At 41.7% G+C, this 19,588-nt stretch overlaps 1 protein-coding gene across 1 annotated transcript in view; it reads right to left on the bottom strand.

Annotated features, from left to right (window-relative positions):
• The window catches only part of LRP2 (LDL receptor related protein 2), a 169,007-nt gene that overhangs the window by 95,004 nt on the left and 54,415 nt on the right, over positions 1 to 19,588 (bottom strand). Inside the window, 9 exon segments of the mRNA XM_075609138.1 lie at positions 168 to 407; positions 1,606 to 1,887; positions 2,953 to 3,090; positions 4,257 to 4,387; positions 5,010 to 5,135; positions 7,004 to 7,196; positions 16,047 to 16,250; positions 16,336 to 16,476; positions 18,505 to 18,707. Of these exon segments, the coding sequence (XP_075465253.1) occupies positions 168 to 407; positions 1,606 to 1,887; positions 2,953 to 3,090; positions 4,257 to 4,387; positions 5,010 to 5,135; positions 7,004 to 7,196; positions 16,047 to 16,250; positions 16,336 to 16,476; positions 18,505 to 18,707 (1,658 nt within the window).

Below are 19,588 nucleotides of genomic sequence, written 5' to 3'. Positions count from 1 at the left end.
CAGGACAGTACCTATTTTACTTGTTTTATAACACTTTTTTATTATTTAATTACACACAGTATTTTGCGCTCGATTGTCTGTCTCTAAAGCAGCGTGGCGTCCCTGTCTTGAGTTACAGCGACCTGTGAAATCTGCAGCAGCCTCTTAGGAATGCTATGGGGACTTACTGCAGTTGAGCTCGTCCGATCCATCCTCACAGTCATTGTCTGTGTCACAAAGCCATGTACGGGGAATGCACCTGGTATTGGTGCAGGTATACGAACTAGAGGGGCAAGAAAGTGTGTCCTGAGTGGGGCAATTTTTCTCATCACTTCCATCCAGGCAGTCATTGTGCTTATCACAACGCCACTTTTGTGGGATGCATTGCCCATTGGCGCATGTAAATGCCCTGGAAGAGCACGAATTATCTGGAAGAAAAACACATGGCAATGGTTAAGATCAGGATCGTTTATTATTTATGTTATGGTTTTATTTGAGCGACAGCAGACTTTGCAATTCAAGCTCAGAGAGCTAATCTGAACGACCAAAAATATAAGTATAAAAGCAAAAGTGCTTACTTTTTATGCTGATTGGGAACTAAAATATTAAAAAGCTTATTGGGCTCACACAGATCTACATACATGTGTGAATGTCTTCAGAAGTGCTTTTCCGTGATAATTTTGGGAAAGTGTCAGTGCTCAAACATTACCACAATTTGCCACTTTTTTGCCAAAAATGGCAGTACATAAAGGTTCATGTGGGCCGCAACTTCACGTGTAATTTTTTGCCAAACTTTTTTTGTGGACTTTAATATTTTAATGAAAAAAAGGGTTACATGTTGTCTGGTTTGCCAACCTCATCAAAAAGCTTACACTTTTCTAGTCATATTTATCAAAATACAAGGAAAATGTGGACAGGACTACCTAATGTATTTCTTTATAAGAATATGAGGTGCACATTATTACAGTGCATTGACTATAAGCTTAATTGCCACCTTAAATCAAAATGAGTGGAGATCCTATTTAATAGTTGCAAACAATTTTGTAGAAGGTTGCTTTGACAGCTGGTGTAGGCAGAATAAGAGCAGTGGGGTTACCATGCAGCAATTTCTCACTGACCGCTTAACCCAGGGGTGGCAAACTCGTGTCCTCAAGGACCACCAACAGGTCATGTTTTCAAAATATCCCTGCTTCAGACAAAGACTGAGCCACTGATTGAGCCGCCTGTGCTGAAGCAGGGATATCCTGAAAACCTGACCTTTGGTGGCCCTCGAGGATTGGAGTTGGCCACGCCTGGCTTAACCCCCTTGAATTGGACATGGAATTCTGGGAGTCATTATTAATCTTTACTAGTCGTTTTTTTTTAATGCAAACTGTATTTTAATAACAAATCCAACATGCTGCACCAAAGTATGAGTGTTTGCATGTATAATAATAAGCATGCTCTTTCGGAAATCAACATAAGTGTAGGTTCAATCTTTCGTTGCACATAAAACGTGGTGGCCATTTTTGGTCACGCAGAATAAAACTGCAACGCTAAAAGGCAAATCAGAAACGTAAAGTAGTGTCACATGCCGAGAAACAACTGGTAATATAATATGTGATGGATTCAGCTTTTATCACTTACTCAGTGATCCGCAGCTTTGCTCATCACTGTTATCATGACAGTCATCAGCACCATCGCAGCGGTAGTAGATTGGCACACATTTGCCATTTGCACAGGGAAAGGAATACAATCCACACTGCATTGTGGGTGGTTCATTTGATGGATCCTCCACACATGACAGTTGATCGGAACGTAACTTCATTCCATATGGACAGCCACAAACTCTTTGGAGATTGGGCACTGGGAAACAGAAATTACTGCAATCCCCATTAGGATTTGCTGCTCTGTTGCAAGAATTTGACCCTGCGGTACAGAACATATATATTGAATTAAATATGATCCAATTATGTACAACATTTCCCCACCATTATAAGTTTGAGAATAACGTCTTTTTTTGGTGAGCTGCGTCACCTTACAACAATTAAACTATATATGTTATTACATTCTTTTCAGATAACTAGGTTGTAACTTAGCATGCTACAAAATTACCATTTAGTGCAAAGAAATACCAAATTATTATCTTAGTCCGCACTATTTGTGCATACATTTAGCTCAGTCAATATAGGCACATTTATGTCCCTGAATCTTATTATCTGCAGTTTAAACATTTAAACATCAATAAGTGACTCGAATATGTCTATTTGCTACTTTGGTAAAGGGAAACATGCAATATATTTTTGTATCAAATTCTACGGTCTAGCAATGAATGTCCAGCAGTCTACTGTTAAATAAAATGACATAAAACAAACAATAACTGGATATTTTGCTCTTCCTTAATATTCATAACAAAAATTGTTAATTTCCAACCTTTCATTTCACAGACAGTGCTCTTATTGAATTACCTAGTTTCTTACTTTGCCTATAACATAAAGCTCTGCATGCATTGTACAGTATGTGGCTCAGTGAGTAAAGACCCTGACTCTGAGAACAATGATTATGTGTATTAGGCAAGGGAACCTGGTTCAATTCCCAGTATCAACTCCCTGTGAGCCTAGGCCAGCCACCCTGCCACCCTGTGCCTCAGGCACCAAAAACAACATAGATTGTAATCTCCTCTGGCCAGGAACGGTCTGTAAAATTCCTATATGCTGTGTACTGCAAAATATATGGAAATTCTGAAGTGCCTTGAGTCCCATTGGGAGAAGAACGCTATATGAAATAAAGTTATTATTGTAAACTCTACATCAGACAAAATAAAAGTTACAAATGCATTGCCCATTTCCCTTCACTATAAATTGGATGTATCATTATTTATGCTTTTAAACAAGTCAAATAAGGCAAAAAAATGCAGACAAGACTAAATACAAGATGTCATTTTAACACAAAGCTCTCTGATCCCAAAAGTATATTTTAGATCAGTCGACTTACCAATCTGGGAACTGGCATCAAATGACTTGACATGCATAATGTTCTGAATGCCTCTGCGGATAATGGTCATCTCTCCACCATCATATTTTCTGACCCGGACTATTCCACCAAGTCTCCAGTCAGTAATATATGCATAAGCTAAAGTAAATAGAAATACATATGTTTGAATATTGCAAGTTTATATTTTCAATTATATTAAAGGGGCTTGTGGTAATATCTAGAGCAGTGATTTCCAACCTTTTTTGTTTGGAGGAACCCTTGAAGTATTTCGAAAAATCTCGGGGAACCCCTATCTGGCTGGCACATATTAGGTTCGACAGGGGTCAGTCACAACATTTCACACCTCACGAGCCACCTCTATTTCCCACCCTCTACCCATGTATTTCTCTCCCATCCATCTAACTAACTTCCCCCCTCCCGCCTCGCATGTATTTATCCCTTGCGTCTCACTCTTACTCCCTCTTTTCCTCACTCACTCCCTCCTGCTCCCCTCTCTTCTGTCACTCGCCCCTACCTTCCGTCAATTACCCTACTCTCTCTCAATCCACCCTACAAAATACATACCAAAAAAAAACACCCCCAGGGGGATGGGGGGGGGGTCTGTGGTCCGTAGGAGGAACCCTGGTTGGGAATCACTGATCTAGAGATAGCAAATGCTAGTGTTGTTAGCTTTTCTGGTTCAGCACAGGTGGCTCAATCAGTGACTGAACTCCCACCCATGCTGAAGCAGGGACCTTACATGTTGGTAGCCTTTGAGGACTGGAGTTGGCCACCCTTGTTTTAAAGAAACAGCTAATTTGCAACACTGTCAGATTTTTATAAGGCAACAAATTAGCAGACCACCACTCTTAGGCAATTATCTTGAGTGCCTGTAGAAGTAGAAAATAGCTTTATACAATTTTAAAGGATACCCACGCATCAGAAAAAAAGCAAATATACAATACACTGGGCCTCATTCACAAAATAACAACAGCTGTTCCATGGACAATAGGCCTATTCCCTTCAATGAGCGTATTAATGATTTAAAAAATAATGATAATCTTTAATATTCGTTACCCCTGTGGAATAAAATGATTGGACTTTCTTTACTTTTTTGCACCAAGTTACACCAACTATTTTTATCACAATATTGCTGCTTTCATTACATTCTTCTATCTACCCATTATACATTATAATGACATTATCTAAAATATCATATTAGATAAATTGCAAATAATGCAGAATTGTTTATTTAAACAAACTAATTGCACAATGATTGTTAGGTTAACTGTGTAGTGAGAACCCTTTATGTCATGAAGTCTTACCTCCAAAGATAGTAAGGCCAAATGGGTGAGTCATCTGCGTTATTCGGTTAAGGGTCTGTCTGTCTAAACCATCAAATGTGCTGTGCTCAATTTTATCGAAAAAAGCATCTACCCAATACAGTCGTAAAGAACTGCAAAGAAAACACACATTTTAATCCAAATATAAAGCGCACATTAATACAAAATGTAAGATCATTCAAGCTACAGTACTGTGACCTGACAGTAGAAAACTTGATATTAAGGGAGTCCAAAGTACAGAGTATATATGTCAATCCACCAGTTCCCCTATCCTGACACCCATAGTTTTCACATCGTTGTTTATACTGTCACCTAATTTTGCTAATAAACAATAGGGTAAATGTAAGCTTACTACAGTATCTGGATGTGGAAAGCAGTAAGAACTGGTTAACAGTCTTTCCCTATTTAATATGCCTACATTATTTAGCCATTAAAGAGTTTGATAAATGGTAGTCACAGGACTTTAAAATTAGGTTTGACTGAGTGCATAAACACAAACTTTTTTTAATACTAAGTTCATCAAAATACCACCTCAGGTGATTCTCACGTCAGACCAGGTTGTTTTTGAATTTTAAGGAAAAGGTGACAAATAGGTCACAATGCGCAGTAAAAGCCACACTACTACTGTAGCAATAAAATAAAAAGTGTATATGACCCAGTAGGCGCAAGACCTCAAACTAAAGCATTCTTCTTAATTTTACTGTAATATCAGTAAACAGTGTTTGACTCTTTTACCTCCAATCCATAGCCAACCCATTTGGCCATCCAAGCGTTGTATTCACAATGGGCAATGCATGTGATCCATCACACCAAGCCCTCATAATTTTAGCTGGGCGGTACCAATCTGTCCAAAATATATATCTAAAAAATAGAAACTCAATTGAAATGGGAATGGGGGGGGAGAGGGGGTCACAACAATTAGCTGTCACAGCATCTATTTTCATTACACCCAATTTCATATCTTTTCTACAAATGTACATTTCTACATGACCTGGCAGGAAGGTAAAAATAAATACATAAAAAAAGAATACTAAAAATAATAGTTATCCTTTAAGAAATGGACTGGGAGAAAAAACCTTATAATGCTCTACACAATATAATCAGATTATTTAAAATGTTAACTAAATTCATATATTGTTCATATTGCTAATCAAAGGATTTCACATGTTTGAGTTCAGAAAATATTAGATATTAATATTATTATTACTAGACTATTAATATTAAATCAAATATACAAAACGCATGAATATATCTACACCTCCTCCAAAGGTCCCCCAAATCTACTTCATTCATCCTATTGACATACGTTGTACAGTTGTTATGCTGCAGACAAGAATTCAGGGATGTGACATGCAAATGAGTACACTGCGCATGTCACTTTTACTTTTCTATCTACAGTATTTTCACACGAACCATTGTTTCTGCACTTTCTAGTCCTATAAGAAGCTGGACATAAAAAAATCGCAAAGCTTCAACTTCAGGACAAATCAGTTGAAGACGGAGAATGCTTATCCTTATTACCATGTAAAACAATATGTACATTCAGTTTGGGTTCCTCTTTCTTTGCAAATAATTATCATTATTGTAATGTGTTGAAATAATATAATTTAAGTGTAGAAAAGTAAGATAAAAGTATAATGGATCTAGTTTCACCAATAAGACACCCTCAGTGCATTGACATTAACTGTGAAACTTTATCTCTCAACTGAAGACAGCAGTACTCTAAAGTGAATAAAACAGGAAAATACTTGCTTCTCTTGGCTTCATATCAATATACAAAAAGCAAAAAAAGTATGTCGTTTTAAAGATAACTCTTCTGCGTATTCCTTTCATGCTGAGTTCTGTATCAGTTTGCACTCTGCTCTGAACATGATAATCTGCCAGCACAAGAGAGAAAAAAAGTGTGTGTGTGCCGAGCACGCGCTTTTTAAGTGAAACTTCTTTATCTTTTGTCACTATTTTGTTACAGAAATTGTACAGTATTTTGATGCTTTTAATTAAAAATCAAAACACAATTTCAGTGCCAAAACGCAAAGAAGTTTGACTTAGAATGCATGTTTTAGTTATTTGCACTTCTATATTTATAGTAACTGTGAATTCCTTGTGTGTGTCAGTGTGTCTGTCTGTGTGTGTGTGTCCCTCAGTGTGTGTGAGTCAGTGTGTGTCAGTCAGTGTTTGTGTGTTTGTGTGTGTGTCAGTCAGTGTGTGTATGACTGTCAGTCAGTCAGTGTGTGTGTGTGTCAGTGTGTGTGTGTTGTGTCTGTTGTGTCTCAGTCAGTGTGTGTGTGTCTGTGTCTCAGTCAGTGTGTGTGTGTGTGTGTGTGTGTGTGTGTGTGTGTGTGTGTGTGTGTGTGTGTGTGTGTGTGTGTGTGTGTGTGTGTGTGTGTGTGTGTGTGTGTCAGTCAGTGTGTGTGTGTGTGTGTGTGTCAGTCAGTGTGTGTGTCAGTCAGTGTGTGTGTCAGTCAGTGTGTGTGTCAGTGTGTGTGTCAGTGTGTGTGTCAGTGTGTGTGTGTGTGTGTGTGTGTCTGTCAGTCAGTGTGTGAGTGTCAGTCAGTGTTTTTCCTCTCCCTCCCCCGATGTCCAAAGAAGTTTCACTTCAAAAATAGTTGCAAGATGAAGATATTGAAAAAAGACGCAGAATTGAAGAAAGTGAAAGGGAAACTCCTACATCAATGTTGTTTTTGATCAGTTAAGCCAACGGAAATGCCAGATTCGGAAAGCATAGTTACCCAATAACTGGATGTACTATAATTGAACGAGGATTATTTAAATTCTGAATAATGGCTCTTCTAGATTTATCCGCCAGTTTCATAACACTGATGCTTCTGTATCGAGGGTCTGTCCAGTAAAGGTTCTTTGAGATCCAGTCAAAAGCCAAGTCTTCAACACCTTCCACCCTACTGGCTGTGAGAATTTCTTTACCTGAAAAACACAGTGCATGAGGCGTGAAACCATCAATGTTAAATATGGCAGCAATTGTACATCACCAGGTTTACTATTAAAAAAAAAAAAAAAAACATTTTATGTATGCAGTTAACAACTATCAAAATGGTCATTTTGGGGGGGGGGGGTAATTCTTGAAGTTAAATGCAATGTTGACATAAATACATTATACGGTCTGAAATATGATATGCTCACTTTTGTAGCTTCAATATTGTCTTTCATTTCATGTCAATGTCCAAACTTTCTATATATGAGGCACAGATCCCATTTGCTAAAGAGCAATACATTAGAAGTGAAAGTGACAAGACTGAATACTGTACATACTTTGTAGAATTCTTCAACATCAATAAAATGAGTGTTGAACGTTATAATTTATGGAAACAAGCTCTATTATTTATATTGAATTGTGGTTTTCTGATGTCTGAAAGGACAGAAGCAGTAGTTTAGAGGTAAGAACACTGCCTTTGCAGTGGGTGAGCTCAGTTTGTGCCCCATTGTCTTTGGTACCTTGCCTGGACAAGTCACCATATCTCTTGTGTTTCACTAAAAAAATGTATATTAGATTGTAAGATCATTAGAGCGTGAGAAAAATCATACATTGCGTCAGCACTATTAAGAAAAGGTATTATCATTGATCCTACAGAAAGCTAATTTGTTTGTGGTAATAACCAAGTTATCTTTAACTAAAGCAATTATATATATTTTGCTGAGCCACATTTTTCACCACTTATCCCCATTTTTGCCACCTCTAGATTTAGATAAATAAACCCCCACACACCAAAAAAATCCTCATAACCTATTACAGGAACAGACGAGGGAGGCCGAATTGTCACCAAGAAGAACTCTACTTCATCACGATTGAAACAGAATTAAAACAAAGAAGGAATATTCTGTTCCATGTATCTCTACGTATAACTTGTAGTGGGAAGATTAGGAACATCATAATGAGACACTGGCCACTTTTACAGTATGACAGCATGATTGAAGAGAGATTTAGAGCTCCTCCTCTCTTTTCCTACAAGAGGGGTAGGGAAATAAGAGACTATTTGGTAAGGGCTGATGTGGGTGGTAAATCTTCGAAGCAGCGTCATCTTGGTACTCCCAAAGCAAGGAACATTATATGTTATAGTGGTTCCCAATGCGATGTCTACATAGAATGACTATTTTACCCATCCTAGAACAGGGAGGACATTTTGTATTAAACAACATTGTAGTTGTCTATCACGGTATCTGGTATATCTCATCAAGTGTCCATGTGGCCTGGGGTATGTGGGGGAGACCATTCAAAAGGTAAAGGATAGAATCAGGCAGCACAAGGCAGGGGGGATGATGGGACATGGAGGCTCCGGTGGTGCATCACTTTATACGAGCAGGACATATCCCGGGTCAACTAAGATTTCAGGTCATGGAAGGTGTGACTAATTTACTGACAGGCAGTAATTGGATTAAACGATTACTACAAATGGAGGCTGACTGGATTAGAAAATTGGGAACTCTAATTTCTAATGGTATGAATAAGGATTTAGAGCTAAGCTGTTTTTTCTAATCATGAGGCACTGTGGTCTGAAGACTGCTGTTATCACAGTTTGAAGGATAGCTATATTAATGGCCATGGTATAAGACCAGTATCAGTCAAAGGACAGGAGTTTGGCCTTGTGTACCAGAAAGTGATGAGGGAATCCACTCTGGAAAAGTCCTGACTGCATCACCATACTAATTCTGATTGGATGGCATAGAAATATACTGTGTTACTTTCCCCATTTCCCAATGGTTTCCTATCCTCCTCCTCTTGCAATAGTCTGCTTTGATTTCTGCATGGTGTGTCCCTTGTCCCCTGTGCTCTCGGCATTATGGTGAGTCCTTGGGTAGTTGAAATAGTCCAGTGCCAATGTTGGGTGGTCTCTCCATCCTATGTCCATTGTTACTATGCCCATCAGCACCATGTCCATTATCATTATTACCGGAATGACGCCTGGGGTCTTCTGTCTTATTATGATGTTCCTTCACTATTTTTACGTTTGTAAACATATATCATTGGAGGCTTGTTTTTCGTATTAGGATGTAGTTAAAATTATGTATTCTCAAACCATTTTCAGAATTATTCTCAAATGTGTCTATTTGTGCAATTATTCCATTAAGGTATCTGTTGTGTCGTTAGCTTGTCTTAGGACACTGTATATAGTTTATGGTGGTAGGGGTGTATGGACTATCTATAAAATAATTTGTGGACAAGTGGGGTATGTTGTAACTCTATTTATATCAATTCTCTGTTTTTCATGAGAAACTAAGGCGATAATGGATCAATACTGTAGACCGGTTGACTATCACCATGACAACGAACATGGCATCCTCAGAGATAGAAAAGGTAGCCTACTAAGCGTCATGACGTCAGACATCCAGTACAACAAGAGAAGGGTGAACCCAAGTATGTATAAACCACACCCCAGATGTCGTGACATCAGACGTTCTGGATATTTAGAGGAGGAAGTCCCTCAACTCATCAGCCACACCTCAGGAACTCTGGATCGCTTGAAGAGGCTTTCGCAGTTGTGACGTGCAGACATTGAGTCCATATGCTCGAAGTGATCGGGAAGCTATGCTGGTTTGATGCTTTTTTTCATATGAGCCATAGAACAATTTATCAGGAAAGTACCGCAAAGATGTGGGAATGGGAAGGGCCTCAGTGTTCGAAATGCAGCCCTCCTCAACTGTATATGTAGTATGTTCTAGTATCATGTATTCTGACAATTTTTCACTCTCCAACTGCAATCCAGGGGGAGCATAAAGGGAAATAGAACAAAAAACAAAGAACAATCTAAGTGCAGACAGTTTTTAAAAGGGTGTATAAATTTGTGTTGTCTTGGCTCCTATGTGTTGCCTACCTACAAGATGTAAGTCAAAAACGAGCGGTTTTGACACACAATGGTCTCTGCTAGGAGGATTTCTTAACCAGGTAGTGGGATCTCCAACTCTCAGCTCAGCAGCAGTGTATATGTAAAATAAATAATACCAGTGCAGACCAGTAACAATAAAAAACTCGACTTTATAGGGTAAAAATAAACACTTACAATAAAAACAAGTGGTTAAGGCATGTATCACACTGATAGTGATTGAGGAGAGAAAATGGTTAGCTCCAGGCTCACCCGCCTCCTCCGGTGTGACTGCGTGTGGACCACCGCTCTCTGTGACCTTTCACCTCCGCTGGTGACCGCTGTCTTGCCGGTCTAGTCCCCTCGTAGATACCCTCTTATGTGGGCTATTCGGCTCCCTTTGCTGGGTGTATACAGGTGCTGCAGAGGACTTGGACTCCAGCTCTCTCACCGGTCGATGGTCCCGCCTTGCTTGCTCCGATGCGTCACTTCCGCTTAGTCCCGATGCGTCACTTCCGGTCGCGGCTGTGTGAGTGTCAGCTCCCAGATCTCTCCTCTCTCCTCTCAGGGCGGCTACCACTCTACGCGTTTCGCCAGGTGTGTGGCTTCCTCAGGAGTGTCTGACAATTTTTGACACTTTAAATTAATAGTGTTTCTGATGGTGGCATTCACCAGCTCTATTCCACATTATCGTGGAATTATTGTTAGTTTGTGGTATTAGATTTGATATGTTTTATAGTGTCCTGCCCCATTCATATCCCTGTGCTAAGCAGTATTTGGATGCCTGTGGGGAGTATTGAGACACTGTCTGTACTATATTACAATTCTGTTGTGACACTATATTAACCGGATGAAATAAGAGGTTGTTTCCTTGAATCCCTGTTGTTGAGTGGTTCATTCTTTTTTAGTGATGTGGGCCATATTATTTTGTACTAATAAATGGAGGATATTTCACTGGGGTTTTTTTTGTTTGCCTTCCTCTGGATCAAAATATTGTAAATACAAATATAGGATAAGTATCTGTCATCTAAATGTAACAGTATGATGAACTTGATGGATATGTGTCTTTTTTCAACCTCATCTACTTTGTCACTTCTCCAGTGCCACATTCTCTAAGGCAGGGGTGGGGAACGTCCGGCCCGCGGGCCGTCCAACTGTTTTGGTCTGGCCCCCGTGAGTCAGGGGGCCGTTTGCGCGCTCGCAAGAAAGGAGGGGGAAAAAAAAAACTTCCCCTTTCCTGATTGGCTGCCTCGTGTTGGCATATTGCCAAGAGTTTTTTTTTTCTTTCCAAGACCACCCCCCCCCCTACGGAGCACGTCCACAGAAGAGCGAGTCTGCGGAGGAAGAAACTTGAATCTTGAAAATTGAATCTCCACACCGGGCAGCAGTTGCGGAGCTGGGCACCTGCACCGATCCCCTCCTGCTCCGATCCCCCCCTCCGATCCCCCCCTGCTCAGAATCACCCACGCGCACTTACATGGTCCTCCTCCGATCCCCCCCTGCTCAGAATCCCCCCCGCGCACTTACATGGTCCTCCTCTGATTTCCCCCTGCTCAGAATCCCCCCCCCCCGTGCACTTACACGGTCCTCCTCCACAAGCCACACACCGGGCAGCAGTTGTGGAGGAGGGCACATGCTCTGATCCCCCTCCCCCTGCGCACTTACACGGTCCTCCTCCGATCCCCCCCCCTGCTCAGAATCCCCCCCCTGCTCAGAATCCCCCCCTTCTCAGAATCCCCCCCTGCTCAGAATCCCCCCCCGCTCAGAATCCCCCCTGCTCAGAATCCCCCCCCCCCGCCGCGCACTTACACGGTCCTCCTCCGATCCCCCCCTGCTCAGAATACCCCCCCCCACGCACTTACACGGTCCTCCTCCAATCCCCCCGCTCTTATTTCCCCCCCCCGCTCTGATTCCCCCCCACACTGATTCCCCCCCATGCGCACGTCCACGGACCCCGCGCACTTACACGGTCCTACTCCACACACAAGCTGTGTCCTCGCTAGCGCTGAGCGTGCGGCGCTTGGCGAGGTGACTTGCATATATATATATGCAAGCCCCCGCTCACGCAATGCATAGGCGCGGGCACACATGCTCATCGGCTGTTTTTAATGTGCTCATTTATTAAGAGGGTATATATACCCATGGTATCATTGTTAGTATAGCTTTATCCCCTGAGGAAGTTGCTTAATGCGACGAAACACGTAGCGAAGTAGCTGGCACTGTCCTTTACATTATATATATTTGCATTTGTGAGTAGTCTTGTCCTGCCTTGCTTTCGAGCCGTTTTCGTGTCCCATACACCTTGGATTCTATGAAGGGAATTTGACTGCTGTGTCTATACCTCGCTACGTCGGAGGACAAATACTCTCGCGGGACTTCCATTCAGGGGGAGAACGGGTGCACGCGCATCCTCCAGGCATCCACGAGGGGAGTGTGTTGGACTCCTTATACAGCAAAGATCCACGGAGGCTCGATCGGGTGACTGTCAAGACTTTACTTTTTTACTTTATTGCACATTGTAAGTGTCCATGATTCACTTGCATGTTTATTTTAAATATTAAATTACAATATTATGCTATGGGAGCCGCACTGTCTTCTTTTCGTTATATATATATATATATATATATATATATATATATATAAATATATATATATATATATATATATGCAAGTCACCTCGCCAAGCACCGCCCGCTCAGCGCTAGCGGGGACGCAGCCTAATCCCAGCAACATTGGTCTCCTTGACTTCAATACAAGTTGTATGATTAACTTTTGCAGACCCCCCCCAAATGATCTTTGCCCCATAAAATGACTGTGTGATCTCATGCATCTCAAGTTGTCACTTCTTGCAGCTGATTGTCATTCTTGATTGTGTGTGTGTGATTTTGTGTGGGTGATATTGGGTGGGTGAGTGTGTGTGTGTGTGTGTGTGGGTGAGTGCGTGTGTGGGTGGGTGATTGTGGGTGGGTGTGTGATTTTGTGGGTGATTGTGTGGGGGTGTGGGTGATTGTGTGGGTGATTGTGTGGGTGATTGTGTGTGTGGGTGGGTGATTGTGTGTGTGTGTGGGTGATTGTGTGTGTGGGTGGGTGATTGTGTGTGTGTGTGTGTGTGTGTGTGTGTGTGTGTGTGTGTGTGTGTGTGTGTGTGTGTGTGTGTGTGTGTGTGTGTGTGTGTGTGTGTGTGTGTGTGTGTGTGTGTGAGGGTGAGTGTGTGTGGGTGAGTGTGTGTGTGTGTGGGTGATTTAGTGTGTGTAGGTGGGTGATTTAGTGTGTGTGGGTGGGTGATTTAGTCTGTGTGGGTGAGTGTGTGGGTGATTGTGTGTGTGTGGGGGATTTTGTGTGTGGGTGATTGTGGGTGAGTGTGTGTGTGGGTGATTGTGGGTGAGTGTATGTGTGGGTGATTTTGTGGGTGTGTGTGTGTGTGTGTGAGTGTGTGTGTGGGTGAGTGTGTGTGTGGGTGGGTGATTTAGTGTGTGTGGGTGATTTAGTGTGTGTGGGTGATTGTGTGTGTGGGTGAGTGTGTGTGTGGGTGATTTAGTGTGTGGGTGATTTAGTGTGTGTGTGTGGGTGATTTAGTGTGTGTGGGTGGGTGATTTAGTGTGTGTGGGTGGGTGATTTAGTGTGTGGGTGAGTGTGTGTGGGTGAGTGTGTGTGGGTGAGTGTGTGTGTGGGTGAGTGTGTGGGTGTGGGTGATTTTGTGTGTGTGGGTGGGTGATTGTGTGTGTGGGTGGGTGATTGTGGGTGAGTGTGATTGTGGGTGAGTGTGTGTGGGTGATTTTGTGGGTGAGTGTGTGTGGGTGGGTGATTTTGTGTGTGTGGGTGGGTGATTGTGTGTGTGGGTGGGTGATTGTGGGTGAGTGTGATTGTGGGTGAGTGTGTGTGGGTGATTTTGTGGGTGAGTGTGTGTGGGTGATTTGTGTGTGGGTGATTGTGTGTGTGTGTGTGGGGGGGGGTGATTTAGTGTGTGTGGGTGGGTGATTTAGTGTGTGTGAGAGTGAGTGTGTGTGAGTGAGTGTGTGTGTGATTTTGTGTGTGATTGGGTGTGTGGGTGATTGTGTGTGTGGGTGGGTGATTGTGTGGGTGGGTGTGTGTGTGTGATTGTGGGTGAGTGTGTGTGTCGGTGAGTGTGTTTGTGGGTCATTGTGGGTGAGTGTGTGTGTGTGTGGGTGAGTGTGTGTGTGTGTGTGTGTGTGTGTGTGTGTGTGTGTGTGTGTGTGTGTGTGTGTGTGTGTGTGTGTGTGTGTGTGTGTGTGTGTGTGTGTGTGTGTGTGTGATTGTGTGTGTGTGTGATTTAGTGTGTGTGGGTGAGTGTGTGTGTGGGTGAGTGTGTGGGTGATTGTGTGTGTGTGTGGGTGATTTAGTGTGTGGGTGGGTAAGTGTGTGTGGGTGGGTGAGTGTGGGTCTGAGAGTGGGTCTGAGAGTCTGAGAGCGGGTCTGAGAGTCTGATTTCCCTCCCCCCTGCCTGGTGTACGTGTGTGTACGTGTGCAGTCAGTCATAGTCACCCACCACCCAAGAGTCAGTCAGTCACCCAAAGAGAAGCAGTTCCAGCCATCACATTAGGGGTGAGTTAATTAAATGTATATTTATAAATATCAAAATGGCCCTTGGCAGAAAAAAGGTTCCCCACCCCTGCTCTAAGGGGTAGGCCTGATTTTTTATTTGTCTCCTATAAGTAAGGAATATATCATATTTATGCTATTCTGATAATGGCTATAGATAACTTTGAAAACCTGTTTTTTATGCCCAAATATTGTAATGTATAAGTATATATTGCCTCCTCAACTATTCCTAATCAGAAATCAAGGTATTGAGTAAGATTTTTAAGCTGAAATTGTTTGCTTTATTTCAGACTTATCCAGTACAGTATATTGTGAAAACCAACACATCCTTGTTGAACTGGCACTGACAAGTGGAAGCCTGTGGGAGCCTCCCGCAAAAATTCCATGTTCTTCAAAGAAGAATTCATCTTAAATGTGCTGTAGGACTTTGATAGATCTGTCAGGCTGAAAGAAGAATGTGTGTTCATTGACTAGTAAGTAGGCAATTCTCAATTGATAAATATCAATAAATAGAATCAAGTAGTATAGCAATTAATCCAAAAATATAGCATCAATTTTAAAGAACTGTGACCATACTTACGTATGTTATAAACACCTTTATTAAATGTGTAAAATGTTCCTATGCTCACATGTATTCCTATACCCTTGTACTTTAGTATTAGGTGATACCTTTTTTATTTGGACTAACAATTGATATTATAGGACGAGCTTTCGAGAGTTCTCCTCCCTTCCTCAGGTCGGGCAGTATTTACAAAATATTCCACGAGTTAAACACAGATGTAAAAACAACAAGATAACAGTCTAAGGCAGATGAGAGAGAACAGCAAATAAACGGACAGGGCAATAAATGGATGAAAGGGACCGTGAGACTAGGCATCCATCAGAATTGTGGAGGGGGGTGGGGTGCAGGGGGAAGAGGGGTTGATTTGTAATATTAACAGAGAGACAGGGAGAAACATTACAAAAAACTATGATAGTGTTAGAAACTCCATATCAGCATTAAGTCCTCTTGTTTTAGTGTCAAAGAGCATTATCATTTTGAGTTCAAATGTTTTCTTTTCTTGAGTGCTTATAAACATTCCTTTGAGGATTTATATACCCTTAAAAAAAATATAGCTTCAGCTTTGAGTTCCTCCTCCTGTTTAAATACTCTTTTAAGGAAGTAAAAATACAATATTGCATTACTCTTAAAAGGAGGAGCAGCTTGGAGATAAGGTGCAGGCCGCTACAAGCAGGCACCTGTTAAAACCAGAGTACAAATTTGTTCATGGTAATTTATCCACCTATGGTTCAACTAAATAAACAAAAAGCTTGTATGGGCAGTGTTCATGTCCTATTAACTTCACTGGTTTACAAAACTGTGAACAAAAAAACACTGAGAGAAACTTCATTTTTGTACCTGTTCCGTCTGTTTTCTGCTTGTAGATCATGTCTTTTACTGTGTCGGAATAAAAAATACTGTTATCTTGAGCATCAAAATCAATCCCAACAAAGTAGGAGGGTACTCCAGTGATTGGAATAATCACATCTTCCTGAGTGGAGAGGTTGAATGGGATTCCGCGGACTGCCAGTTGTGAAGAGAAGAGCAAAAACTTCCGCACCACTGCAAGACATACACGATTGGAATCATTTCAGTAGAATGTTTTATGTCATGCTGGAAACAGTGAATGAAATGAATGTTTTCTTACCAACACAACGCTTCCCATCTTCATGTAAATCAAACCCCAGCTTGCACCTGCATCGATAACCAAGGCCATCATTGTCTGTTCTGTGACTGAGGACACAGATCTGTTCACAGCCTCCGTTATTAATTCCGCACGGATTGGTAACTAAACACAAAACATGATTTCAATCCATCAGCCACATAATACTAATGTACAGGGCCCTGGATAAGGGCACTATATGTTGTTATAAATAAATAATATAATTTCGGCCTGAACCATGTTACATTCTCATCGTGTTTCTAATGTAACACAGTAATATAATAGTATGATACATATTATAGTGTTCAAAGGGGAATTTTGGTTCCCGCTGTGAAGCCATGCCCTACCAGCCTCATTGGCTGTCACTGCTTTTGCACCCAATAATAATAGCATGTTCTTGAACAGCACTGCTAGTTTTACGTAGCGCTTTACAGAGACATTTTGCAGGCACAGGTCCCTGCCCAGTGGAGCTTACAATCTATGTGTTTGGTGCCTGAGGCACAGGGAGATGAAGTGACTTGCCTAAGGTTACAAGGAGCCAACGCTGGGAATTGAACCAGGTTCCCCTACTTCAAGCTCAGTGCCAGTCAGTGTCTTTACTCACTGAGCCACTCCTTCTCCACATTAAATTTACCTCTCCACTACCCATGTGAGGCCGCCGGAGAGACCCAGAGACAAGTGCAGACTTCCAGACATAAAGAACGTAAAGCAACTTTTTATGTTTCAGTCCATTTGCTTAGTAATCAACACAGGAAACTCTATATAATGATTAGAATTATTAACTGGGAGTCGAGTAAAGAGAGCCCTGGACTTGTAAGGAAGGGGCGGCATGACATAAGGGGTATTTAAGGCGAGGGGGAGGAATCCCAGCATCCTCTTCTAGGATCTACTGGAGCAAAGTCTCACCCACCCACCTTGTTTTTTCGGCATGAGGGATGTTGGTATTGGAAGAATGATCGGGATTTTGTTTTGTTTTTTTTTGTCGCAGCTTGGGGCATGTGTTGGCGGGAGTAATGTTACTTTGGGAGGGGGACTCAGTCAGTATTGGCTCCTGGAGGGAGTTCTCAGAGCTCGGAAGTATTTTAGTTGGGGAAGGCAGTACCATTCCAGGCTGCTGCGGCCGGAATGGTGGTGAACTTCCGGGTGGAATTTGTGGAAGGCGGTGCCATTCCAGACTAGGCTCGATTGGGTGGTAGTGCCCGATGGGGGCTCTGTGCATTCAGACTCGTTATGCACCATCCAGACTCTTGCGTTCTTCTCAAGGATGTCTTCTTTCTACCCCCTTTGTATCTAAAGCCCTCTCCCGCCTTAAACCTTTTTCACTGACTGCCCCTCAACTCTGGAATGCCCTTCCCCTCAGAACCCGACTAGCACCCTCTCTATCCACCTTTAAGACCCACCTTAAGACACACTTGCTTAAAGAAGCATATGAATAGCACTGTGGCTATTCTGAACACATGGCACATAAAGCTTGGCCCCCTGCAGATGCACTTACCAGAACTCCCTCCTACTGTCTCTGTACGTTCTCCCTACCTACCAATTAAACTGTAAGCTCCTCGGAGCAGGGACTCCTCTTCCTTAATGTCTAAAGCACTTATTCCCATGATCTGTTATTTATATTATCTGTTATTTATTTGATTACCACATGTATTACTGCTGTGAAGCGCTATGTACACTAATGGCGCTATATAAATAAAGACATACAATACAATACAATACTAGGGTACAGAATGGCTAGATGAGCACGAGCTGAGGGTAACCCTCGAGCTCCGGTAGATGTGAGTGGAGCAATCTGGCTGGGTCCCTAGTTGGGGTTAAATATGAGATATTTATCCATTGTTATAAATAAAGCTGCGGCATTCATTTCTCCCAACAAGTTGTATGGTTTGTTTATTGGGAATGAGAGAGGGGTCCAGCTTGGGGCATGGGTAAGTCATGTCTTTTCTACATTTTACGTCACTTACAGTTTGTATATTCGTTTAGATATCAATACATTTCTCTTTGCTTAGGGTTTCCTGCGCCTTTTCCCCCAACAAATTCCCCACTGGGAAGGATCCACGTGCGCAGTCAATTTTGATGGTGCTATTTCCGTCTCTTAAAAAGACTGTCATCTAAATCATTAGAAACAGTAAACAAAATCCTAAACCATCTTACCATATGGCTGTCTGACAGCATGGAACACTGTGACTCCGTATGGCCTTGTTTGGGAAGGATAGACAACATGTGTGTCGTTATCTCTGAATTTATTGACCCTCATCACTGCAAGTTTGGTCCAATCAGTGAAGTACAAATTATTCTCAAAGACACTTATTCCATATGGATGAGGAACAAGGGATCCACCGTGAACTACTGTTTTCCTGCAACCAACAAATATTGACACCTAAGTTAGAGAAAGTACTTGGTGTTGCTCAGAAGATATCATACAGTATGTTAAAAAGCACTTTGTAGCAGCTTCTGGCTCTTCAACTAGTTTTACAAAGTGGCCTGATCAGAAAAGACTTCGGAGCAGAAGGAACACAAATTTATTGTAATTTAAACTGATACATTTATTTAAACATTTTACAAGCATTTATAACATCTGTTCCACGTACATTACCTTACATTACGAGTGAGTTTCAATGTCAAAAAAACTGCACCAGACAGAAAGCCTCAGGGACACAGCAAATTACTTCATGGGTTACCAATTGAAGAGCCCTGTAGTAGATTATGGGTGGCCAACAGCAGGGCTCAAGGGCCACCAACAGGACAGGTGTTACAGATATCCCTGCTTCAGTACAGGTAGATCAATCAGTGGCTCAGTCATTCTGATGAGGCCTCTGATTGAGCCACCTGTGCTGAAGCAGGGATATCCTTAAAACCTGACCTGTTGGTGGTCCTTGAGGATTGGTGCTGGCCTCCCCTGTAGTAGATGGTCACAGAACTGAGCTGATACCCCACTCACGTAAATTCAAAATACAAAGAAATCCATTTTCATTAACGTAAAATACTTCCCAATGCAAAAAAAGCTATTAAATCAGCCAAACACAAAATGATGTGGATAAAACAGGGATGGACAAGTAAGTTAGAAACATGTCCCTATTAGAACATCAGTGCAATTAGAATACCCCATTATAGGAACATTAAAACAAAATGTTAACAACAATCCTAAATGCATTTAAAACCTAAGTTCATGATCAATGGTATATTTAGGTGCATACTATCCTAAATGAAGATGGAATTCATAAAGAAAGGAGATATT

This window comes from Ascaphus truei, chromosome 7 (genome assembly GCF_040206685.1).
Source record: "Ascaphus truei isolate aAscTru1 chromosome 7, aAscTru1.hap1, whole genome shotgun sequence".
Taxonomy (NCBI): Eukaryota; Metazoa; Chordata; class Amphibia; order Anura; family Ascaphidae; genus Ascaphus; species Ascaphus truei.
The sequence above is the reverse complement of the archived record's forward strand: the minus strand, read 5'-3'. Positions and strand labels throughout refer to the sequence as shown.